The 27,493-nt window shown below is 41.7% G+C and overlaps 1 protein-coding gene across 4 annotated transcripts in view; it reads left to right on the top strand.

Moving 5' to 3' along the window:
- LOC139474140 (mitogen-activated protein kinase kinase kinase 7-like) overlaps positions 1-4,791 on the top strand; it is a 78,108-nt gene extending 73,317 nt beyond the window's left edge. For all 4 annotated transcript variants that reach the window (XM_071257021.1, XM_071257023.1, XM_071257022.1 and 1 more), the window contains one exon: positions 2,839-4,791. In XM_071257021.1, coding sequence (XP_071113122.1) covers positions 2,839-2,928 — 90 coding nt within the window. In that variant the 3' untranslated portion in view covers positions 2,929-4,791. The remainder of the gene's footprint in view (positions 1-2,838) is intronic.
- The last annotated feature ends 22,702 nt before the right edge of the window (positions 4,792-27,493 follow it).

The following is a 27,493-nucleotide window of genomic DNA, read 5'->3' on the forward strand; positions in this document are numbered from 1 at the left end:
TTAACCCTTAGACTGCTGAAGTACTTTGCAGTGTCATGAGGTGGAGTACAAGAGTTCATTAAAATAGTTCTCTTCTGGGGTTTTATGGAATTTCTTTTAAATTCCTAAGTTATGGGATGCTTCTCTATGATGCTTTTCTTAATTTTTAAAATTTTGATTATATCATCAAAGTTTACAATTGTTTAAAATTTTGTGCTTTTGTTTCTTTTGCAACCATCCCTAATAATTGTTATATCTGTGAAAAATATCGTGCTTTTGTCTTAAGACATTTAAGGGGGCACAGGTGGCCCAGTCGTCTAAGGCGCTGTGATTCGCTGTGCAGAGTTGTGTCCCTTGGGCACTCACTCACTCACTCACTCACTTAAGACTTTTAAAATCAGGTACAGATCAAATTGTTCTCTATCAATAGGTGCTACTAGGTAGGAGGTGTTCTCTATCAATAGGTGTTACTAGGTACAAGGTGTTCCCTATCAATAGGTGTAACTACATAGGAGGTGTTCTCTATCAGTAGGTGCTACTAGGTAGCAGCTGTTATCTTTCAATAGGTGCTACTAGGTAGGAGGTGTTCGCTATCAATAGGTGTTACTAGGTTGGAGGTTTTATCTGTCATTAGTTGTTATTAGGAAGGAGGTGTTATCTATCAATAGGTGTTACTAGGCAGGAGGTGTTCTCTATCAATAGGTGTTACTAGGTACAAGGTGTTCCCTATCAATAGGTGTTACTAGGTTGGAGGTGTTATCTATCAATAGGTGTTACTAGGTAGGAGGTGTTCTCTATCAATAGGTGTTAATAGCTAGCACGTGTTCGCTATCAATAGGTGTTACTAGGTTGTAGGTTTTATCTGTCATTAGTTGTTACTAGGAAGGAGGTGTTATCTATCAATAGGTGTTACTAGGCAGGAGGTGTTCTCTATCAATTGGTGTTACTAGGTACAAGGTGTTCCCTCTCAATAGGTGTTACTAGGTTGGAGGTGTTATCTATCAATAGGTGTTACTAGGTAGGAGGTGTTCTCTATCAATAGGTGTAAATAGCTAGCAGGTGTTCGCTATCAATAGGTGTTACTTGGTACGAGGAGTTATCTATCAATAGGTGATGTTAGGAAGGAGGTGTTATCTATCAGTAGATGTTACTAGGTACAAGGTGTTATCTATCTATAGGTGTTACTAGGTAGGAGGTGTTCTCCTTAGTCTGCCCTCAGTAGTTACCATCTCATTTCTCTGAACATCATCATTTTGAAGGCTTCTTTCCTTCTTAACTATTTGGTGTTTTTAGGAACAGTTCCTGTCATACATCTTGTCAGAAATATATCATAAGCAATTAACAGTAAATAGATAACAGCTCAAGACACACAAACTGTTATGTATGTAAACATGTTGTAGTGCTTCTAGCTTGGCCAACACAAACAGCAGCGGCACACTGGTGTGACAGAAAACAAAGAAAATGTTAGTGTACAGATAGCAGAAGCATTTATAATGGAATGTTTGCTGTGTCAACACTCCAGTGTAGCATGGAAGAAGTCTGAAGTATATTAACATTTTCTGATTTGTTTTAGGAAAATAGTTTTCAAACAACAACATCTAAAACAAATCAATTCAGTAACGAATTGTGTTGAATCTTTCTTTTTGGGGAAGATTACAATGATATTGTTGATTTGAAGTTTTTATGTGGTACTTTCTCCTAACATATGCATTCTGTTGAAAACAATGGCAGTCTATTACATGCTGTGATTGTTGTGTTTATGTAACATATTTTTGTTCTTTTAACAGACAAGAATTCTTTTTGGTCTATTTGTATGATGTAAAATGTGGGTGTATTACAAATGCAGGAAGTATGGTGTAATTCAAACTTTATATTGTCCATAGTTTAACAAACTCTTTTATTTTCTGATTTAATCAGTGGTAAATTACATTCTCATGTCTTGGTGATAACCTTTCATTCCTTGGGGGAATATGGTGTCATGATGTTTTCATTGTAACGTGAATGATGACAACTTAGATATCTCCATAAGAATTTAATCAATGGCTGGGCTTGCTCGCTGTAAAAAGAAAAGCTGTCTTCAGCTTTAAATAATGGACGTTTCTCTCCAAAGGCCTTTTCCAACAACTTTACCTTTGTCGGCTGTTATGCAATTATAATGTTTTTTCTCCTTCCTCAATCTTTTCAAGGAGAGAAAAGGATTTCCAAATGTTGCCAATATTTCAATTGACATTATTAAGTGACAAAAATATTCCCTTGATAAAGTCATTTGATATTGAATTACCAATCCCTAAGTTTTTTTTGTTAATGTTGTTTCATTCTGAAGTAATAGTTACCATGAAGTTGGAGAACAATTTTATTTATGTATATAAGTTTAATGTAGTTGCTCATGTTTTCAGTCACTGGTTTGTGTTGTCCAGATTAATTTACAGGCTGCCTTGGTAGGAATTAAAAAAACACATGTTAAATGCTTTGAATGGAACCGAAATCCTCACTACAACTAAGGGGCGGTGGGGTATCCTAGTGGTGAAAGCATTTGCTAGTCATGCTGAAGACCTAGGTTCAATTCCCCAAACGGGTACAATGTGTGAAGCCAATTTTGATGTCCCCAGCAGTGATATCACTGGAATATTGCTAAAAAAGCTTCACCAAACCATATTCACTCACTCACTCTTAAAAAATATAAAAACTCAACACCACAGAATATTCAGTCTCAATGATCTGCTAAACAGATTCTGTTGGTCATAAAAGGCAAGATAGCAATCTTAGTGCTACAACAAATGTATCTCTAGGGTAGAGTATGGTATTTTGGACAGAGTATAAAGTAGAGTGAATATTGTGACATTTCTGTTCCCTTTTCAGGAGAGTCTACTGGCTGCTCACATAAGTCTAAAGCAACAAGTGGAAGAAATACGTCAAAATCAAGCCAGAAGATTTGTACCACCTACTTAGCTGCTCTAAGGATATGGAATGATCTCTTGTGTGTGTGTGTGTGTGCTAACCTGCAGGAATATGCAGAAACAGAGAGTAACTTTAAAAGACTAGTGGTGGATGAATTGTTCATGCATTTGTTCGTTTGTTGAGAAAGTCAGCTGTAACTGACAGCTTTTTGAAGGCTGTTCCTGAGAGACAGTGCAGCCATTATGTAGAGCTACCTGTGTGCATGTTGTCACAGCAACCAGACAGTATGACAGTGTTGCTGACTGTAGATGATGACCTAACAGAAATGCCCTGCAATGGTCAAACCTGACTCTTACAGTGGGAATTACATATACATAATGTTGTGTGATTTCCGCTTGATGTGATTCTAAACTTTTTCGTGTTGAATGATGTCCTTTATTTCAAGACATTTGATATTTCCTGACAGCTTAGCTCCATGCCTACCTGATATCAACTCCCTCAAAATCAAATTTGTATGAAATATTAAAAAATATGAGAATTCTTACTATTATCTGTAGGCTTGTCTGTTTGTGACCATGACCACACTACCAGCCTTGAAGTTCATCTACCCGGGATGGTTAACATCTTCATCTTTCCTTGTTGTTGTCACTGTAGATCTTTGTAGGAATATCTTAATTTTGCACGCAGATAGTATTTTGTCTTGAGAAATATCAGCAGAATGTTACAGGTAAACCGCTCTGAGAAACCCCCAGGGACAATGTTCTGTTTTGTGGATCATGTCACTGACACTTTGACACTAACTTCTTCATCTACAACCCAAATACTTTGTGATGCTAGGGCTGTAGTATGAAAGCACCCTAATGCCATATGTAGAAATAGTTTTACCTCATTCTAAGGATTTTTTATCTTTTGGATACTTTTGGAACAAAAAGGAAACATTGCTCAATGACCAATGTACACTTGTATATACCACTTCACTTCAGTATGAGCATGTCTTTTACTGATAAAACCCCATTAAGAGATCCTCAGCTTGATCAAAAAGTTTGTTTGTTTGTTGTTTGACCCCTCACTCAGCAATATTCCAGCTACATGACACTGGTCTGTAAATAATCGGGTCTGGACCAGACAGTCCAGCAATTGACATCACGAGCATCGATCCACACAATTGGGATATGATCAACCAAGTCAACGAGCCTGACCACCCGATCCTGTTAGTCGCCTTCAACGGCAAGCATGGGTTGCTGAAGACCTGAAGACCTAATCTTCAGGGTGTCATCAAAAAGACCCATGTAGGAGATAAAATGTCCTAAGTAGTAGACCAATGTAGGAGATTAAAGACCTTTGTAGGAGTAGTCTTGAATGTATTATATAGGAGATACAATGTCCTATGTAGGCATATATTTTTCTGAACAGGAAATAAAAAGAAATTTCCATGTGGCACCAGGAAACTTCTATATTGTTGATGTTACTGTTGGTATAGAAGGATACATGTTTATATTGGAATATTGTTATTTTTAATATGGCATCACATGAACTATCTTCTGATGGTATGGAGTGCAAGGAATGATAAATCAAAGTCAAGGGGTCCTTGTCGTACTCCTGGGGATAAACATTACTAGATTAAAACACTAACACTTGTATGGACAAGTAATTAGCTTAGTCACTGTCAGATTACTTGACAAAGTGTACTTGTTTTGGTTGGTCTTTGTCACGCTTTCCCTTTGATGGTGCTACGCAAATCCTCAACAGGACAGGTTTTACTGTCCACTGTAGGACATGGAGAAATGACCATTGTTGTACCAGAAGCTACCCCATGAACTGTCTTTTAATATTCTTTGTTTTATCAAAGCACATTCTTATTTTGCTTAATTGCAAAACATCATAGTGCTATGGTGATGTAAAATGAAATGTAAATAAATGTACAATAAATTACTTTTAGAATTGCTTGTAGTTGAGAAGTGTTTTTGAAGTTACTTATGGTTAGATGTTTTGTTTGTTGGTTTGTTTGTTTAACGCAGCACTCAGCAATTTTCCAGCTGTAGGATGGCGGTTTGTAAATAATCGCGTCTGGACCAGACAATCCAGTGATTGACAGCATGAGCATTGATCCATGCAGTTGGGATACAGTGACATGCATCTACCAAGTCAGCGAGTCTGAAAACCCGATCCCTTTAGTCACCTTTTCTTGCAAGCATGGGTTGCTGAAGTTCTATTCTAACCCAAATCTTTATGGAGTTATGGTTAGATGTGAGTGGAAAGTCAACACTGTTGTCTGTTCACCAATATCAGTATTCACTTATGTCTTACTACTTCAGCCCCACACTCCCACCTTGTCTGTGGGCCATTCTCTCTTTTTTCCCCAAGGACCACATGCTGCTTTCAGATGTTCATCATTAATCCATTAAGAAGTCATCCTACCAGATGGCTGTGATGCTGGAAGTCAATATGATTCCGCTGATGAAAAAGATAAAACCAAAGTCACATAATTTTTCCTTTGCTTGTTTTCGTTTTAAATTGATACTAATTTGACTGGGTGCAGGGATCATCAGCACTGACAGCGATGCCATGCATGAATGGTGGTATTGTTTACAGTGTTCAGAGCAGATCATTTTGCACAGGAGTCCTTATTAAACAATGACAATGGCTGTCTCAGCACTGACAAGCTGGGCACATGATCTGAATGTATAAAACAAAGACTGGATCAAGCATGTCATCAGCTTCAGCACAATCAGGTGGTGTCATGAAAACATCTTGTTTTAACTGAGTGGGAGACTATTGTCACAACATAAGTTGATACATATGGCCTCTACTCGAGGTGTTGACTTGACTAGTTCGTAAGGTGAAAACTCAGTTTAGCCGTTTCAGGGTTTATGTCTAATTGGGTTTTCATACATTAGCTCTGCAACAAATATAGTTAACTGTGGTGATGGCTGCACTCACATTCCTGCCTTTCAGTTAGTATTATGACCAATGCAGCTGGAGCATGGCTAGGGAACAGTCTGTACTAGTGTGGCAAATGATACAGTACTTTAGCCAATATCATAATACATTCTTGCAATTTAAGATTCGGTCAGCCATTTATATGTCATTACACCTGCCCAGACAGGTAGTCCACAGTCAGTCTTCGGCTATAATCATTCCCGTATATGTTTTGATGTATATTATAGAGAGTTGTTAAAAAAATCAAATGATCGTCATTGTGAAACATACATGGCCGATACAATGGAACAGAATTGGATTGGGTGCATGATTCTATAAAGATGGCATGGCAGGAAGACCATGATGTGTTTGTCCCTAAAGGTTGGAAATACTGAATTTCCTAGCTACATGAAAAAGCGTGCTTTTGAAATGATATCAGAAGTTGACGAGTCACGTTTGGTGGTAACACGAAGTATTGTTCATTGTCACGAGTGTACGTCTGAAGATCACATTTCAAAGTAAACTATAAGCTATACTCTTTAAGTTATTGGAACGTCGAAACTTAATTAAAAGAAACCTCATATTACGTCTTTGGTAGATTGATTACTACAGGTATAAACAGGTTGTTCCTGGCTCACTTACAGCAGACTCTGGTTTCACTCTCAGGATAGTCTCAGGTATCTTTTCATTGTACAGTGATGAGTAAAAGTTGTCGACCATGTTCAAGTTACATCACCTGAAAGTAGTCGAGTCTGAGTCAGGCATGCATGTGGATGACAGCATTATCAACGATCAACACCAAAAGGCTACAGTGGCGCACAACGAACCAGTTGAGACATCGTGGCCACCCGATACACATTAGCCGTCTCTAACAACAAGAATGGAGTACTGGTGACCCTGGATTCCCGACGGGATTTCACCTCATCTCATCCATACTTTCTTTTGGGCATAACATATTTTTTTATGACGCTCTCCTAATATGTGTATTATTTTGTTATAGTATTTGGCGACCCTTCCTTGATTCCCTCTGACCCGCTCCCCCTATAATAAATGACCGGTCACACTTATGTCAGAAAGGACCGATATCTAAGTCGGCAGAAGAGAGACCGGTCGGTAACTTTAGTCTCTTTAATTGAGACGCATGATCAAGACTTTATATCTGCAGAGATAAGGAAACGACGGATTGCTAGGCCGTAAACACTGTTTTAACTGACACGGAGTGTAACGACGGGACGAGACATTGACGTGATGGTATTTTCAACATGAAGCGAATGCCCAAGCACTAGAACACCTTAATGGGAGTAACAAAATGGATAATTAGATCTTTCTTTTTTTCATTACCAGTTTTATATCTTTTCCCCAGCGGGGGCCAGTCGTCCAAATCGCCACATTTCACTATACAGAGTTGCGTCCCTTAGGTGTGCCAGGAATGGATGTGGGTTCAAATCAAGATTCGCTCTGATTATGTTTCAAGTTAATCAGCACCATACCCGTGCTCGTTTCAACCATGTGGTAAACGTCTTATACCTGCATGACTTCGGCCTTTCCTCTCGCATCAAGCTTGTATGCCCTGATATAACTGGAATACTGTTCAAAGCGTCGTTAAACCGAACTCACTCACTCACTCACTCACTCACTCACTTACTAAAGTGAATGATATTAGTGGCAATAAATAGCACTGACTTTTCATATATCATAACTTTTTATAAATACATCATTGAAATTTTAAACTTAACAAACACTTCTATCAACTTCACTCACTTTTTCCCGTGTTTGGGACGGCAAGTTACCACAGAAGATACTGGTACTTATGGTCTTATAGGTGACCAAGGAGTACCGAAATTCAAAAAGAATTACTGCCCTTTGTTTGGTGAAAATACTTCAGTAGAAGAATAAAGCGGACATGGTTAATGTAAAATGACGAGATTGTTTCTTCACAAAACACTCTGCTTGTAATTTTCTCCTCTTGACAGAGGTTGTTGCGCTTCTCCGAGACATATTAACACCAACTTGGAGTACACGGATTGTTCCTGACCCACCAGCCTAGACAATTACAGAGGCACTGCTTTCACGATAATCACTGACTCAATCCAGACTACTTTCAAATTAGATCTCATTTCATATGACATGGGCAACCAACCTAACACAATGAGCCCCTCCAATCATGCTGAAAACTACGTTACCTAGTCCTTTTAAGTGATATGGCTTCCGTGAATAAGGGACTTCGCCTACCCAGGTTCAAAATGGCATAACCCGCTCGTTGTAATTGTCTCTTACTTTCACATGCATGTAAGTCGGTAATGAAAATTTGTTTGGCTCCTGTCTGTCTTTGAAATGTTCAAATGTGTAATCAAGGTGGACGCGACCTTTCGCCGTCTACAACGGTCATTCGCACGCAAAGCCCCGGGGGATAGGAAGGCTGATCAGAATACGGAATCACCAGGTCGGTACGTGGGGTGGAAGCCCTAATGAGAGGGGCGGATGTTAGGAGGACGATTAGACACTCGTGGACCGCGACACAGAATCTAGTGAGCGTATTTGGTATACTTCATTTCACTCTCGTGTTTGTGATATAGCTTCTTGGACACTTGTAACCATATCTATTGAACATTTATTGGCTTGAGAGGCGTTGTAGTGTACGGTATATCTCTCCACCCTCTCTGTCAAGGTGTGTGGTAGTATGTGTGCGTGAATATCTCTCCACCCTCTCTGTCAAGGTGTGTGGTAGTATGTGTGCGTGAATATCTCTCCACCTCTCTGTCAAAGTGTGTGGTAGTCTGTGTGCGTGAATATCTTTCTCCACCCTCACTGTCAAGGTGTGTGGTAGTACGTGTGCGTGAATATCTCTCCACCCTCTCTGTCAAGGTGCGTGGTAGTCTGTGTGCGTGAATATCTCTCTCCACCCTCTCTGTCAAGGTGTATGGTAGTCTGTGTGCGTGAATATCTCTCTCCACCCTCTCTGTCAAGGTCTATGGTAGTCTGTGTGCGTGAATATCTCTCACCACTCTCTCTGTCAAGGTCTATGGTAGTCTGTGTGCGTGAATATCTCTCTCCACTCTCTCTGTCAAGGTGTGTGGTAGTCTGTGTGCATGAATATCTCTCTCCACTCTCTCTGTCAAGGTCTATGGTAGTCTGTGTGCGTGAATATCTCTCTCCACTTTCTCTGTCAAGGTGCGTGGTAGTCTGTGTGCGTGAATATCTCTCCACCCTCTCTGTCAAGGTGCGTGATAGTCTGTGTGCATGAATATCTCTCTCCACCCTCTCTGTCAAGGTGCGTGGTAGTCTGTGTGCGTGAATTGCTCTCTCTATCCTCACTGTCAAGGTGTGTTGTAGTCTGTGTGCGTGAATTGCTCTCTCTCTATCCTCACTGTCAAGGTGTGCGGTAGTCTGTGTGCGTGAATATCTCTCCACCCTCTCTGTCAAGGTACGTGGTAGTCTGTGTGCATGAATATCTCTCTCCACCCTCTCTGTCAAGGTGTGTGGTAGTCTGTGTGCGTGAATTGCTCTCTCTTCATTCTCTCTCTATGTATGCGGTAGTCTGTGTGCGTGAGTTTCTCACTCTTCATTCTCTCTCTATGTATGTGGTAGTCTGAGTGCGTGAGTGTCTCTCTCTCTTCATTCTCTCTCTATGTGTGCGGTAGTCTGTGCGCGTGAGTTTCTCTCTCTTCATTCTCTCTCTAAGTGTGCGGTAGTCTGTGTGCGTGAGTTTCTCTCTCTTCATTCTCTCTCTAAGTGTGCGGTAGTCTGTGTGCGTGAATTTGCTCTCTCTTCATTCTCTCTCTAAGTGTGCGGTAGTCTGTGTGCGTGAGTTTCTCTCTCTTCATTCTCTCTCTAAGTGTGCGGTAGTCTGTGTGCGTGAGTTTCTCTCTCTTCATTCTCTCTCTAAGTGTGCGGTAGTCTGTGTGCGTGAGTGTCTCTCTCTCTTCATTCTCTCTCTAAGTGTGCGGTAGTCTGTGTGCGTGAGTTTCTCTCTCTTCATTCTCTCTATGTGTGCGGTAGTCTGTGTGCGTGAGTTTCTCTCTCTTCATTCTCTCTATGTGTGCGGTAGTCTGAGTGCGTGAGTGTCTCTCTCTTCATTCTCTCTATGTGTGCGGTAGTCTTAGTGCGTGAGTTTCTCTCTCTTCATTCTCTCTATGTGTGCGGTAGTCTTAGTGCGTGAGTTTCTCTCTCTTCATTCTCTCTATGTGTGCGGTAGTCTTAGTGCGTGAGTTTCTCTCTCTTCATTCTCTCTATGTGTGCGGTAGTCTGTGTGCGTGAGTGTCTCTCTCTTCATTCTCTCTCTATGTGTGCGGTAGTCTGTGTGCGTGAGTTTCTCTCTCTTCATTCTCTCTATGTGTGCGGTAGTCTGTGTGCGTGAGTGTCCCTCTCTTCATTCTCTCTCTATGTGTGCGGTAGTCTGTGTGCGTGAGTTTCTCTCTCTTCATTCTCTCTATGTGTGCAGTAGTCTGTGTGCGCGAGTTTCTCTCTCTTCATTCTCTCTCTAAGTGTGCGGTAGTCTGAGTGCGTGAGCGTCTCTCTTTTCATTCTCTCTCTATGTGTGCGGTAGTCTGAGTGCGTAAGTTTCTCTCTCTTCATTCTCTGTCTATGTGTGCGGTAGTCTTAGTGCGTGAGTTTCTCTCTCTTCATTCTCTCTCTATGTGTGCGGTAGTCTGAGTGCGTGAGTTTCTCTCTCTTCATTCTCTCTCTATGTGTGCGGTAGTCTGTGTGCGTGAGTGTGTCTCTTTTCATTCTCTCACTATGTGTGCGGTAGTCTGTGTGCGTGAGTTTCTCTCTCTTCATTCTCTCTCTATGTATGCGGTAGTCTGTGTGCGTTAGTTTCTCTCTCTACATTCTCTCTCTAAGTGTGCGGTAGTCTGAGTGCGTGAGTGTCTCTTTTCATTCTCTCTCTAGGTGTGCGGTAGTCTGAGTGCGTAAGTTTCTCTCTCTTCATTCTCTCTCTATGTGTGCGGTAGTCTGTGTGCGTGAGTTTCTCTCTCTTCATTCTCTCTATGTGTGCGGTAGTCTGTGTGCGTGAGTGTGTCTCTTTTCATTCTCTCACTATGTGTGCGGTAGTCTGTGTGCGTGAGTTTCTCTCTCTTCATTCTCTCTCTATGTGTGCGGTAGTCTGTGTGCGTGAGTGTGTCTCTTTTCATTCTCTCTCTATGTGTGCGGTAGTCTGTGTGCGTGAGTTTCTCTCTCTTCATTCTCTCTCTAAGTGTGCGGTAGTCTGTGTGCGTAAGTTTCTCTCTCTTCATTCTCTCCCGAGGTGTGTGTTAGTCTCTGCGCTTGAGTTTCTCTCTCCACCTTCTCTGTCAAGGTGCGTGGTGGTGTGCGTGAATATCTTTCTCCACCTTCTCTGTGTGTGCGTGAGTGTCTCTCTCTTCATTCTCTCTCTAAGTGTGTGGTAGTCTGTGGGCGTGAATATCTCTCTCCACCCTCTCTGTCAAGGTGTCTGGTAGTCTGTGTGCGTGAGTTTCTCTCTCACCCCTCTCTGTCAAGGTGTACGGTAGTCTGTGTGTGTGAAATTCTCACTACGTTCTCTCGCTAGGTGTGTGGTAGTTTGTGTGATTGAATTTTTCTCTCCACCTTCTTTGTCTGTCTCAGTCCGCCCTCCCGCTCCCTTTTTGGACGGAGCAGTAACGCCAAAAGCCTAGATTCGATTCCCCAGATCACGTGAAACCCCTTTTCCTGTGTCCCCGCCGCTATATTGCTGGAATACTGTTCAAACGCGGAGAACAACCATACTCACTCACTCATTCAAATGTGTGCACGGGACCGCCTGAAAGCATCAGTTCCTTGTACCACGGACTGCAGTGTTTTCAGTCAGACTTGGCCATACAAGGTCAGATCTAATACACACTGTGTGTAGATTCTTGCTTAATGATAACCGTTTTGTGCAACTACAAGTTACAATCACTGTTGCGTTAAGGCTACTATATGGACATGGGGCCTGAGCCCTTGAATGAGCATGATGTCATGTGAACAAATTATTTGACTGTAGGTTTTTCCAGATCATTTCAGTTCTAGCCCAGAGATAGTCCGCACCGCATTCAACTCTCTACTTATTCATGATAAATAAAGATTTACTTAACGGAACCGAACACCGAGATGGTTTGAAGCGATTTATCCACTTAGCTCCAATCTTTGAACATATCTACATCACCATGGTTACCATTGGAATAAAATATGTTTCGTTCTGATGAAAGAACCAATAATCCTCATGACGATACTCTGCGACAGCCTGCTCTGAAGAACATATTCCTGGTGGTGACATAAACATTGGAGGCGAACCCATTGTGACATGCATCTGTCATATGATGCTGCAGACGGCCGCCATGTTGCTTCTGTCAATTACAAGATGGCGGACAAGGATAACATGGATTATGACCACGTGAAAATTGAATTCCTCGAAGACGTCGCTTCGTATAGTCTGTGAGACCAAAGGTCACGTATTGTCATGATGAATGTGTCTGTTAAGACGAATCATGTTCATGGAAGCTTTAACCTTGTTCTAAGGGCAGACTGGTATGGAAATGGGAGGGAAGGTTGAACAGGGCCGCTTTGTATCCCATTCTTACCATGACTCTAAATCATGGGGATCCACTCAAAGGCCATATCCTCAGTGATGACGCATGTTATGTTTATACCACATATCTTAAACCGAGTTACTGTGGAAGCTTTTTATTTTTTGGTTTATTCATTTTCAAAACCCTAGGTCAGTCATCGAAATAAGAAGAGCACAGACAAAATCATATTCTTTTCAAAAGGGAAATCTTTTGAGTAATACAGTTTTAGCAATATTCCAGCCATATCGCGACGGGGATACAAAGAATTAGCTTCGGGCGTTTAACTGGTTGTGAATCGAACCTGGTCTGCACCAGACAATCCAGTTATCGATATCATGAACAACGATACACGCCTTGATGGTACGATGACGCACAATCAACAAGTCACCGAGCCTGACCACCCGATCCATTAAGCTGCCTCGAACGACAAACACTGGTTGCTGGGGGTCGATACTAACCTAGACTTCCCAAGGGTCAGTACTAATTCTAACTCAGAATCCCCAAGGGCCAGTACCAATTCTTACCCGGAATCCCCAAGGGTCAATACAATTATAACCCGGAATCTTTAAGGGTCAATACCAATTCTATCCCAGAGTCCCAAAAGGGTCAGTACAAATTACAACCCAGAATCCCCAAGAGCCAGTACCAATTCTTTCCCAGAATCCTCAAGGATCTGTACCAATTCTATCCCGGAATCCCCAAGAGTGGACACAATAGCAATTGTGAATTAATTGTGAGACGCAACAGACATTATCGGCACGAGTTGGCCAACACAGATCGGGCATCAACAGAAATGTTTTCTGTTGTGCCGACCAACATTTCAATTCTGAAAATCACTCCATCATTTGCATCTTAGTTAGGATATTAGAGAAAATATACCAACCATCTGATATCCTTAAATGCAGTCGACCTAAAAGGATGTCCAGAGAAAGTCTTTCGACTGTTGTGTACAGCCATGTCATATGGATGTCATGATAAAATGTACCATTCTTTTGGAAGATTTCCCTCTCCCCCAGGAACCATTGTGACTGCACAAAGTAAGAACAAGACTATACTTTGTGCTGTTGAAAGAAATGAATCGACACACGTACAAATAGAAAGAGCCCAGTGTCGTCTAGAAAGTATAGTTCTTAATATTGCTTTGAAACGTTTGGCCAAATCAGAAAATCACTCAGTTCAGAAAACAGAATTAAAGATTTGAACTGAAGCTTTAAATTAAGGTAACAATCTCAGAAAAAAACACTTCCCTAAATGTCCCACAATATTTCAAATTTCAGGAACCACCAACCGTGTCATTGTCCTATACGAACAGAATTTCATCCAAGTTGTTCAGTTACAGAAACGTATTGCAGAACGTGGACTTGTCATGATGTAAATTATACTGCCAAGATTCATCTTACCAATCTGTTGTTCATATAACCAAAAGTGTTAAATCATTATGGCTACCGCTACCGTCGAAGATATGCAAAAACAATGCGCCAAAAGAGAAGATGAACATGTTGAATGTCTTTCAGAGTGGAAGACGTCGGAGCGTGATGTTGTCATTGGTAACATGCACAAAGTAAAACATAGGAAACAAAACTGGAATAAACTCATCCAGCGAGCTGTCATCCAAAGTCTGGCTGCCCTACATGAACGGTTTGTACGTATTCCAAATGACAAGGCCTCAAATAAGAACGTATTTGAAACAATTGGCATTAAAACCATGTGGATCCTAAAAAAATCAAAGAATTCGTTTGAATTTACAGTATCAGAAAGTTCAATTATGTCAAATAATTTGATTTATCAACTCTGTACATCGCTACCACACGCGATAAACTTAACAGCTTCATTCCTTGATCCATGACATTTGTCACAAAACGTGGTGACCATAGATATAGTTACATATCTTCAGAGGTTCAGGACAATTTGATAAAAATGGAAGCAAATGCCATCTGAAGTTTACTCAGAAAACAATTATGTATTTTCTTTTTGATACCATCTATATGAAATTTGGGATAATACATTTAGGCAAGAAGAAGGCATCCCCATGGGCACCAATTCTGCTGAACTGTTTCTTTAATGCATGTGAATCAGAATATTTGTACCGAGTGGCAAAATCAAACACAAGGTAATTTGGCCAAGGTTAACCTAAGCTTCAAGTATATCACAAATGGTCAAATGGCCAATTCCCTTCCACTGATTTACCCACCAGATCTAGAAATCGCCTGATCTGTTTCATATTTAGACTAAAGACTCTCCACAAGACAGTATGACAAGAGGGATGACTTCAACCTTCCAATCGTCAACTTTCCATTTATGTCGACCAATATTCCAGCAGCCCTAGCCTTTGAGGTCTATATTCCAGTATTGCGGGGCACTCAAGTCTGCTCTTTCTGCGAAGATTTCAAATATCGTCATACTCTTGCACAAAGGTTGTTTGAATAAGGTTGTACAATGGCCTCGTCCAAGCTATCCGAAAGTTGGAGGAGGCCATTTCACAATTTGACGCATCATTGACCAAAATGATGTCCGAAACAATGCCCTATTTTGACTTGTGCCATAAATGTTTCCGTGTTTGCTCTAGTGAACTCTTGCCTTGCCTTTACATGTGTTTGTGATGGGTACTGCCGGTGGGGAACGATATGCCAACCTTTCCGCGAATACCCAATATCATCACTAGTTTATAATGATTTAATAAACACATGCTTGTGATATAGTCGGAATCGTACAATAAACTTCTTGTGATAAGGAAATTGTTTGTTAGAATGCCCTCTCCCTGGTATTTACAAAATATTCACAATTTCAAATTCAATATATATGCATAAAACATAAAACACTATAAATGAGAGAGAGAGAGAGAGAGAGAGAGAGAGAGAGAGAGAGAGAGAGAGAGAGAGAGAGAGAGAGAGAGAGAGAGAGAGAGCATTGCCGTGTAACAGTAAGTGTACATGAACAGGTATGTTATGAACAATATTTTTAAGGCTGTTTAACATAATTTCACGCTGATGACTAAACAATGGACATTCCATGAGATAATGATATGCACATTTTTCGAACATGTACAGTTCGGGTGATCTTTTATACCAATTCTATATAAATCATAATTCAACCGACTGCACCTGTATCTCAGTTTTGTGTGTAAGATATTACATATTATTATTATTTTCTTTTTCCATAAGCAAAGTACGCAGGTGACGTTGGGTGGTGCTTTTGTAGCGAATTTTTAAAACAAGAAATCGTAGAATTTCGATCTGATAACGGAATAGAGTTCCACAATCGGATAGACGATGGGTAAAAGGATTCACACGAATGCCTTAGTCTAGTGAGAGGAACACTGATGTTTTCAGAGTTTCTGAGACTGTATGAGTTTTTTGCAGCAACGGTTTTGGGTAGAATATCTGTTAGATAGGAAGGGGCCATGTTATGATTAATTTTGAAGAAAAGACAAAGTTTAGGTTTCTTTCTACGCTCAACTAAGGGTTACCAACCGGTTTCGTAATATAATGAATGCCTGGGGGCATATTTACGTAGACCAGTTACAATGCGTGCAGCTTCTAATTGTAATTGTTCTAATTTCTCACTTTGTCCTTCGGTGCAACCATCTCAAACCTCACATAAGTGTGGTCTTATGAACATTTTATATATATTGTTAAATAGTATTTCGGTGAAGTAGATGTTTGAGTTTTCTCATTGAGTAAATCATCTTGGAAGTTGTTTTAATTATGGTATCTATATGACAAGACCATTTGCCACTGGCTTCAAGTATAACACCCAAGTGCTTATGACTGTTTACAGAGCTGATTTCTTTTCCGTTGAAATATAGTTTTAGACCTCCGTTGTTGTCTTTGCGAGAGAATAGAACCGATTTGGTCTTATAGGGATTGTAAGTTATGAGCCAAAGTTTCGCCCATTCACTTAAGATTGCTAAATTTGTGCTTAAGGAACGTTCCAGTACACTGTTATCATTGGATGACATGCAAATCGATGTATCGTCGGCAAACAGTCTTGTCATACAGTCTAATTTATCAGCAATGTCATTTGCATAAACAATAAAGAGTAAAGGACCAAGCACGGACCCCTGTGGCACGCCATCCTTCATGTATCTTGGTTTGGATATTTACCCATTCACAAATACGCTTTGGCTACGATTACTTATGTAACTGGTAATCCATTTTAACAATTGGCCTTTTATACCATACCTCTCTATTTTATACACAAGCCCACTGTGCCATACACGATCAAAGGCTTTTGATACATCACAGAATACAATGCAATAGTTTTCTTTGTTATCTAACGCTGTACAAATTTGGTGGTAAAGTTCTATTAGGTGATGGACAGTTGAGTGACCAGCCTGAAACCCAGACTGGTACTTATACAACAATTTGTTCTCATGAAATAATTATATAAATATTTGAACACTACTCTCTCAAACAATTTTCCTAAACAACTAATGAGTGAAATCGGTCTATAATTTGTTTTCACACTTTTATTTACAGGAATTCACATATTTCACCTCCTTCAAAATACTGGGCACTTCATGTCAATGAGTTTCTTATACCAAAGAGTGAATTCGGTTTTAACAGCTTTGAACTGTATTTCAGTTATATCCCGGCGTACCAGCTTATATAGGAGGGAAACCAGGGTGACACAAGCCACAATCATTATTTCTTTGATGAAACCAACGATCATGAGTATGATGCAGACAGACAAGGATCATCATCATCACAACTATGCTCCCCGGCAGCACCAATATGCTCAAGAGCGATGGTGAAATGCTCACCACCAGCAATACGTCCCAACATTAACACAAGGAAAGGTAGACACATTATCTTTGGGTATTTTGATTCAGCTCCAGTATTGGGTTTCCGTAACAATGCCCGCCAGCAGTATTTCTGTCGTATTCCGGATCTCAATTGAAGATGCCACGTATCCATGGTAAGTCAATACATCGTACTCAGCCAAATAAAACCCCTTTGAAGTAGGAGGTGGCAGCCAATTTAATTCAAAGCTGATTAACTTTAATATATTTCTTGTTGAATATGTGCAAAGCTAGTGTCGCTTGTAAACGAACCGCACGGTCAAATTGGGCAAATTTCGATCGCTGACAGAAATTAGATTCGGGGGCGTTTTCTGCGGTATTTATTGGTAATAAAAAAACCCGTTTGTTACACTCGGTGTCATTTCAAACATAAACCTTTCCCTTTCCCGGCTAAAAACTGACAAGCTAGGTCAAACGTTACGAAACACACTAATTAAGCCTGAAAGTGTTAGTGTTCTTGAGGAAATGAAAACTCTATGGACAGGTCACCCTAACAGTGTCCTTATATACGAGGCATACTTTCGAGAAACGGGAAGGATGTATGATCGAACGATCAGCATGTTTTAGCAAAATTAAGAAACGCAAGTCAGCACAAGCGAATTGCGTGGCCTTCTACTTCTGGGCCACAACGCACACTTTAACATTTAAAGGACAAATTCCCAAACGGGCCGACTGCCTTCCATGAACACTGAAACTCATTACATTTCAGGGAATTGTTTATATGCTTACACACGAAGTTTGCTATCCCGATTAATGTCACATTTGGATGAAGTTCCAAAATGTTTATGACACAATAAATGAGAAAGCCCCTAAAAATGTCTTAGTATGTACTGGTATATTGTACATCTTACACCCATAATGCTTCCTCCCCGTTTTATCTTTAATAGACAGCGCAGATGGAGTTTCATAACAGATACAGGTTAAAACGCAGCCGCGAGACACATAGTTCGCCATTGAGTAAAAAATCATTGTTCTACACTTCAGGAGAGAAAAATAGCACTAATTGAAAAAACTGTCATATATCACGTTCTACCTGTTTTTAGATACATTTACTATTCCTTTTCAAAGAAAATAATTTCCCTGGAGCAAACGCTCACGTGTGAGAATTGCCGTTGTGTAAATTGAAAACAATGAATCAAGCGCACACCATACAAAGATGCATATTTTTTAAACTTAACTATCAGAAACTTGGAATACTTCACTAGACACGTGGCTTGCTCAGAACAATGTTGGGTATGAGAGCAAGGGCAATAGATCTTTGATGCTGTGCTTGTTACATCGGAGTATTCTTGTATGAAATGGGTTTTGGAATAAGGAAAATAGTCACTTCTGATTGGTCAGTCAGGAATTTCAAATCACAATTGCAACCGCTGATTGAAACAGGTTTTTTTCTCTCAGTCACGGTCACTTTTTAATAACAAAATACAAACAAACAAGAAATGTAGGTAATAAAAACTGTGGTTCATCAATATTCCTTCAAAGTCTTGTTTCAATACATTTTCGACAGAGGATAGTTGACAGTTTGAAACTTTACATGGTTGACTTCATGGCTTTGAGGGGGTGCCATCGTAATTTTGTCATGACAGATTGTGTTTTCAATGTACTGCAAGGTTGTTTAATAACTTTTGAGATGGTGCTACTATTTTCTAATATCATTTAACTGTAATTTAGTAATTTCTTTGTGATATGAACTTGGATTTATAGCATGTTATAACTCTACAGTGTCACTTACGTTTGTCTTGGTCTGTATCTGGCAGCGACCTGGTTCTACCTGCATGAAATGTTAGCGCACCTCTCTATGCAATGTTGAGCAAGTCATTCCGACATACTGTCACTTACGTTTGTCTTGGTCTGTATCTGCCAGCGACCTGGTTCTACCTGCATGTAAATGTTAGCGCACCTATCTATGCAATGTTGAGCAAGTCATTCCGACATACTGTCACTTACGTTTGTCTTGGTCTGTATCTGGCAGCGACCTGGTTCTACCTGCATGTAAATGTTAGCGCACCTATCTATGCAATGTTGAGCAAGTCATTGTGATATTTTCCCCCATTACCCGGTGGATGCTCGCCCCGGAACCTCCCAGGAGGGCTGTTCTGACCTATTAGGAATGAATATCACTTAGCAAACGGAAAGTTATCAGGAGCTGCAGCAGTCAATCTGTCCAACAAACCTAGCACTATAGCAGAAAACGTCTTTTCGCGTACCAGAAAACTTCCAGATGTGTCTCGTTCCAGCGATACGTCAGTAACAGCCACATGAAGACAAGCATCATGGACACTGGCGGCATATCAGGGTTAAACAGGCTGTCGCGGGACTTGATGCGACGGGGGCAACACGCCATGCTGAATGCGTTAGATCTTTACACTCAAAGGTTCTGTATTCACTTTTTATTTGATAAGGTTATTAATGCTACAGTACCTTAATGGAAATTTTGGAAAGTCCTTACAACATTACAAATAATGCTGGTAGTTTATGTTTCCATAGCAACGTTTTTAAGTACACAATTTAGAAAGCATTGGTATTAAGAAGATTAACAAACAACACTAGATGTTTTTTTTGATAGGTTAGTTCGTGCATCTTTTTATTCAATTGGACAAGTGCAGTAGGCGACATCAGGCCTGGCCTGGTACAGTAAGGCCCATGACCTCCTTATTAGAGTATGGTTCGGCAAGTTTGGTAGTTTATCAATCACAAAGACACATCAGCATTGTGTCAAGAATATACTATTTGGTCAGCGACCGTGGGTGGCCGTATCAAGCCTCGCTGTATTTCAGCAATATACACAATAAAAGGGCGTCACACATTGTATAAAAGTGGGGAAACGAACTAGGTCTTCTGCGTGGCGAACGAACACTGTAACCACAAAGGCACCAGGCTGGCTCCTCAAGACTACAATCAGAGATGCAGTTCCTATATGGGTATCGTCTATCCTTGATACAGAGCAGGTTTACTGTAGATCTGCAGGGGGTGTAAAGATGCATATTATCCAAAACAGTACGTTCATTAAAGCATACACGTCAACACAACTATGGTATATCAGTCCTTTGGCAAATGACAAGCTGTGAACAACCAGATCACTAATTGTGAAAGCCCCCGGGATCCATCCTGGCTGAGACAGAGCTTGCTGTCCCCATGTCTTCCATCACTATTGAGCAAGGTCTATCAATCGGAAGAGTAAATGTATGAATTTTGAGCCGCAAAATATGTCAACTGTAACACTCAATTGATCAAGTCTGGACCATCGAGCATCGAGCATCGATCCACACCGCTGTGGGGTGGTGACACAACCTGCCAGGTCCTACATAAAAACAAAAACAAAAATCTTTACAAATAAGTAGAGTTCATTGTACGACATAGTATCACAATCGTGTGTTTATCTGTCACTATCAGCGTATTCTGCCCCACTGCTGTCACCCATCACAATCACATGTTCCAGTCAAAATGACATCATTTTCGATGTTAATTTTCTATTTCAAATTTGGAAACCTAATCCTAATCCTGATTATACTCGGCTATGGGGTTTAATACCACGGGAAAACTCCAAGAACTATAACATGTATAATGTGAAAATTAAATAAAGCTGACGAACATTTACTTAGTGTTTTACGGGAAGGCCGTGTACAACTGCTGTGAGAGTGTGTCGTGCTGGCCCGGTTGTGTCGGTGTAGTCTGTATGGAGGCCACGTTACCATGGGGGACATCAATGTATGGATCGATAACCAGATGTCTCATGTGTTTGCATCAGCTGTGTTCAAACACATATAAAAGAGTCAGTTTACATAATAAAACCTCCCCCCAGAGGTCAGTCAATTACTGCTCAAGTTATTAAACGTGTTTGCTGACGGAAACATCAACTGCATCTTCCTGATGACCAGATAACAAGCCAGGCCATAATTACTACAAAATGAAAGGTATAAATCACGATCATATCATTTTCGCATAAACAATTAAAGAGGTTGCTTTAACTGCTTATGTCCACATCATTTGCATCAAATCAAGCTTGGGGCAAGATCGTTTTAGGCATTTACTGGGATATTGATATATGTGTGGTGTTAGGTGTTGTAAGTAATATTTCATATTGGACTGATTACGAGATAATAATTCCATAACGTGAAATGCATCGTGGGTTTGACATTAGTGTATTTTTAAGTATTGGAAATAGAAACCGATTTAGTATTTACGAGCCTTGGATCGACATGCCATGGGTGGTATCGGAACAAAATGAGTTCTGTTGCTACAGAAACTGTTGTATGATGACTATATTTGCGTTAAGTTTATCCGAATACATTTCGGACGTGTCTGTATGTGTGTTTGTAGGCGTAGGGGTATAACTGTGCGCTTGTACGTATGTTTGAACGCGAATGGGCGTACATTTCTGTGTGCGTGGGCTTGTGTGTGTGTGCGTGGACTTGTGTGTGTGTGCATGGACCTGTGTATGTGTGCGTGGACTTGTGTATGTGTACGTGGACTTGTGTATGTGTGTGTGGACTTGTGTATGTGTGCGTGGACTTGTGTATGTGTGCCTTGGCTTGTGTGTGTGTGTGCGTGGACTTGTGTGTGTACGTGGACCAGTGTATGTGTGCGTGGGCTTGTGTGTGTGTGTGTGCGTGGGCTTGTGTGTGTGTGTGTGTGTGTGCGTGCGTGGGCTTGTGTGTGTGTGTGTGTGTGCGTGGACACACAAGTCCACGCACACACACATACAAGTCCACCTACACATACACAAGTCCCCGCACACATACACAAGTCCACGCACACATACACAAACCCACGCGCACACACACACACACACACAAGTCCACCTACACATACACACACACAAGCCCACGCACACATACATACAAGTCCACGCACACACACATACAAGTCCACGTACACATACACAAGTCCACGTAAACAAAGACAAGCCCACGCACACACACACACGTCCACGCACACATACACAAATCCACGCACACATACACAAGTCCACGCACACATACACAAGTCCACGCACACATGCACAAGTCCGCGCACACACACACACACAAGTCCACCTACACACACACAAGCCCAGGCACACACACACAAGCCAACGCACACATCACACACACAAGCCAACGCACACGTGGACTTGTGTATGTGTGCGTGGACTTGTGTATGTGTACGTGGACGTGTGTATGTCTAGGTGGACTTGTGTGTGTGTGCATGGACTTGTGTATGTGTGCGTGGGCTTGTGTGTGTACGTGGACTTGTGTGTATGTGTGCGTGGGCTTGTGTGTGTGTGTGTGCGTGGGCTTGTGTATGTGTGTGTGTGTGCGTGGACTTGTGTGTGTGTGCGTGGACTTGTGTGTGCGCGTGGACTTGTGTATGTGTACGTGGACTTGTGTGTGTGTGTGTGTGTGTGTGTGAGTTTGTGTATGTGTGCGTGGACTTGTGTATGTGTGCGTGGACTTGTGTATGTGTGCTTGGATTTGTGTATGTGTGCGTGGACTTGTGTATGTGTGCATGGACTTGTGTGTGTGTGTGCGTGGGCTTGTGTTTGTTTACGTGGACTTGTGTATGTGTAGGTGGACTTGTATGTGTGTGTGCGTGGACTTGTGTGTATGTGTGCGTGGGCTTGTGTATGTGTGCGTGGACTTGTGTATGGGTATAGGGACTTGTGTATGTGTGCGTGGACTTGTGTATGGGTACAGGGACTTGTGTATGTTTGCGTGGACTTGTGTATGTGTGCGTGGACTTGTGTATGTGTACATGGACTTGTATGTGTACGTGGACTTGTGTATGTGTAGGTGGACTTGTGTATATGTGCATGGACTTGTGTATGTGTAGGTGGACTTGTGTGTGTGTGCATGGACTTGTGTATGTGTGCGTGGGCTTGTGTGTGTACGTGGACTTGTGTGTATGTGTGCGTGGGCTTGTGTGTGTGTGTGTGCGTGGGCTTGTGTATGTATGTGTGTGTGTGCGTGGAGTTGTGTGTGTGTGCGTGGACTTGTGTGTGCGCGTGGACTTGTGTATGTGTACGTGGACTTGTGTGTGTGTGTGTGTGTGTGTGAGTTTGTGTATGTGTGCGTGGACTTGTGTATGTGTGCGGGGACTTGTGTATGTGTGCGTGGATTTGTGTATGTGTGCGTGGACTTGTGTATGTGTGCATGGACTTGTGTGTGTGTGCGTGGGCTTGTCTTTGTTTACGTGGACTTGTGTATGTGTGCGTGGACTTGTGTATGTGTGCGTGGACTTGTGTATGTGTACGTGGGCTTGTGTGTGCGCGGACTTGTGTATGTGTGCGTGGACTTGTGTATGTGTATGTGTGTGGACTTGTGTGTGTGTGCGTGGACTTGTGCATGTGTGCGTGGACTAGTGTATGTGTACGTGGGCTTGGGTATGTGTGCTCGGACTTGTGTGTGTGTACGTGGACTTGTGTATGTGTACGTGGACTTGTGTGTGTGTACGTAGGCTTGTGTGTGTGTACGTGGACTTGTGTATGTCTACGTTGAATTGTGTGTGTGTGCGTGGACTTGTGTATGTGTACGTGGACTTGTGTATGTGTACGTGGACTTGTGTATGTGTGCGTTGACTTGTGTATGTGTACGAGGACGTGTGTATGTCTACGTTGAATTGTGTATGTGTGCGTGGAATTGTGTATGTGTACGTGAAATTGTGAATGTCTGTACGTCTGAGTGGTCAGGAAGTTGTGTGTGTCTTCGTGTGCATGGCACTGTTTGTGTCAGTGTAAACAACATGTATGTCTTTTATGATAACCTGTTGACTGTGAAACTACCTAAATGCGTCATCAATAATGGTTATTTCGAAAACTTATAACAAAGATAGAACTATTCCGTCTATAATGAACCTTATAAAGTGTTTCTTTGGTAGACACACCACAACAGTAAAATGACATCTACTTTTTCACAGCTGTGAAGATCCGCTGATCGTGGTTCCAATCCCATATTTGTCCCGATTGTTATCCTTGGTTTATCAGCACAATATCCATGCTCTTGGGTTTCCTCAAACTGGCTTTCCTAAAGAGTAATGGCATGATTTGACTGCAATACAGACATCATTGTGCAGTCGTCATCATTCTGATGTCCGCTGCTGTGATATTACTAGAATATTGGAATGTTAAAAGCGGTATAAACCCATTTTCACTCACTTACACAAACGTCGTCAACCCCCATGTCCTTCACTCACTAACTCTCACACATTTATGTTGGTTGCATTGAATGTAAGTTCGAATGTTAATTTTGACGTTTTGACACTTTCAATAACATCACCCACAACTACAATTATAATAAAAAGTTTTCCGTAAGTCTACCCAGCACCATCTTCCCGAGGCAAGAGAGTTTACCGACTTTAAAAGTACAGTTTCCACCCTTGCCGAACTAGGCTGGAATTTTCTGGGCTTTATCGCAGCGCCACCTTTGGCTATTACGAGCTATGTCCCTTCCATGCCTCTCCTATGGACCAATCAGATTCCACCTCTCGTATCATTTGCATTTCTTCAAACAAATGGCGACGCCCAGTCAAGACGATCTAATCGATAATCAAGATCTATATTGTGATAAAATGAGTCTTACATCACGAAGTGCATCAAATCACGTGAGCACCTTGATTAAAAACATGAAAAGATTTAGATAATATCTGTTGACAACGAGTTGGTGGTACACATGTTTTGCGAATCTTTCAATCGACCGACATCTGCATGACAGTTTACGAACAGGATTTCGATTTCCTTGCTCGATTTTGATTGGACTATGCATAGAATCGTTAGGCCAGCCAAAATCTCCATAATACCAGCCTAGTTCGGCAAGGGTGGGAACTGGACTTTAAAAGTCAGTTAACTCACTTGCCTCGGGAAGATGAACCAGCACCTACTATTGGTTGTCTCGAACAGCACCATACATACTAATCATTTAAACCACTCCAAGATAAATATCAACAAGTAATATCCTGATGAGTCTCTCCTGATTTCTTCCTGGTTGCCATCAGAACAAAGTGGAGAAGACAGCGAGCTCACATCTCAAGACTATCCTTGCCACAATCCATACAGCAACGTTCAGGCAAATTGTTCCTCAAATAATTGTTAATCTGTCGGTCAGTCAACCGAGGGAGGGTAAATCCTCCAACTGTATACCAATAAAGCCAATCAATACCAGGGGCCAGTGGCTTCCCAAGCACGCGAGCAGGGATGTGGGGCATGGCCCTGCATAAACCCCGGGGTCGGCTAGCACATCCACCCACCGGAGGACCTCCCTGGCTTGCATAACGGGCGTGAACACATGCAACTGCCATTAGCACAGAAAAGCTGGCTCAGAACCTGGCACTGGTCCTATAGCTGGAAGTGCCCAATACTCGAAATACCCATAGGTCAACACAGATGTATACAATGACGCTACGTACATGTTAGCTCCATTAACTCGATAGAGCATCTATGAGTGTGTAATTGTATGGATCTGTATCTGCAACATCTTATATTATTGGTACTGATAGTGAGTAGTGAGTGAGTGGGTAGGTATGTGGGTGAGAGTGATTTGGTTTGGTGTGCGGGGTGATGGGGGTGAGTGAGATGTGAGTGTAGGGTGGGTGGTGGGGTGGTAGGGTGGTAGGGTGGTGGTGAGTGATTGGGTGATTGGGTGATTGGGTGAGTGAGTCATTGGGTGAGTGAGTGAGTGAGTGAGTGACATTGTACAGGCCATATCAAGGCGGAAGACACCAATAATTGGCCGCACATGCGGTACCAATATCTGGATTTGAACGCGGAACTTCGGCATGACGTCGACGGGCCAACGCTTTAATCACTGGGCTAGACAACGATCTGTAAACGCATATAGTAATGCATAAACTTAAACAGTGTCTATCGCTTGAAAGTAGCCTTCTGTTGCTTTCTTGAATACTATATCTTGCGGCATCAGACCTTACAACTACAATCTAATGTACAATTTTAAAATCTCAAGAGAATGAATGGAAGCATCGAATCAATATTCATGTAATACACTCGAAACTGTTTATCTTCAAAGATGTAATTTAAAGATTAATCTTTGGCGCACGGTCTTTCCATTCAGTTATCTTGAACGTCAACGCACGTATGACCCGTAAAGAAAGACGTGTTTGATTGAACTGAGTAATAGCTTCACCTTGTGGGTCAGTTATTTAACTTTTATATCTGCCTGACTATCTGTCCGTTCACCATTGACTCACCCACCCATCCACTCATCCATCCACCATCCATCCACCTACCTACCAATCATCCATTTGTTGACCCACACAACCATCCATCCGCCCACCCACTAATCCACCCTCCCATCATCCATCCACCTTCCCATCATCCATCCACCTTCCCATCCATCCATCCTACCTCCAATCCGTCCATCATCCATCCGCCCACCCATCCTTCCATCATCTATACATCCACCCTTCCATCATCCACCCGCCCACCCATCATCAATCCACCTTCCCATCCATCCATCCATTAATCCATCCATCCATCCATTAATCCACCCATCCACCCTCCAATCATTCATCCACCTTCCCATCCATTCATCCACCCATCATCCATCCTACCTCCAATCCGTCCATCAACCATCCGTCCATCATCCATCCGCCCACCCGTCCTTCCATCATCCATCGATCCACCCTCCCATCCATCCACCCGCCCGCCTATCCTTCCATCATCAATCCACTTTCTCATCCATCCATCCATCCATCCATCCATCCATTAATCCACCCATCCATCCATCCACCAATCCGCCCTTCAATCATTCATCCAACTTCCCATCAATTCATCCACCCTACCTCCAATCCGTCCATAATCCATCCGCCCACCCATCCTTCCATCATCAATCAACCAATCCACCCTCCCATCCACCCACCCACCAATCAATCCTTCCATCATCCATCCAACCACCCATATACCAATACACACTCCCGCCATCCATCACTTTCCCATCCACCCTCCCATCCATCATCAACCCTCCCATCCATCACCTACCCTCCCAACTAGACATCTGCCCGCCCGCACAACCCATCCATCCATCTATCATCTATCCACCCAAATCCATCCATCTATATGACGTAATATATCATACCATGCACATGATACACCAAACTGATTTCTTAACTATACATGCACATGGCAATAGTATGCAAGGGCATAAACATGCAAGTATTGTATCTGAATCGAACCATTTACTAAATAATGTATTTACCAAATACCAAGAGCGTTTCACAATACATCCAATTTGTGATTTTTTTCCGTGTTTTTTTTTTTGTAATACCGTGTTGGATAAAGTACAATTTATTTTCCAAATACTTCGACAAGGCTATCAATTCCAGGTTTGAAGATCAGATGAACCTATTCATGGGGAAACAGTTC

The sequence above is a fragment of the Haliotis cracherodii genome, unplaced genomic scaffold (assembly GCF_022045235.1).
Source record: "Haliotis cracherodii isolate W230 unplaced genomic scaffold, xgHalCrac1.p SCAF_3, whole genome shotgun sequence".
In the NCBI taxonomy this organism is placed as follows: domain Eukaryota; kingdom Metazoa; phylum Mollusca; class Gastropoda; order Lepetellida; family Haliotidae; genus Haliotis; species Haliotis cracherodii.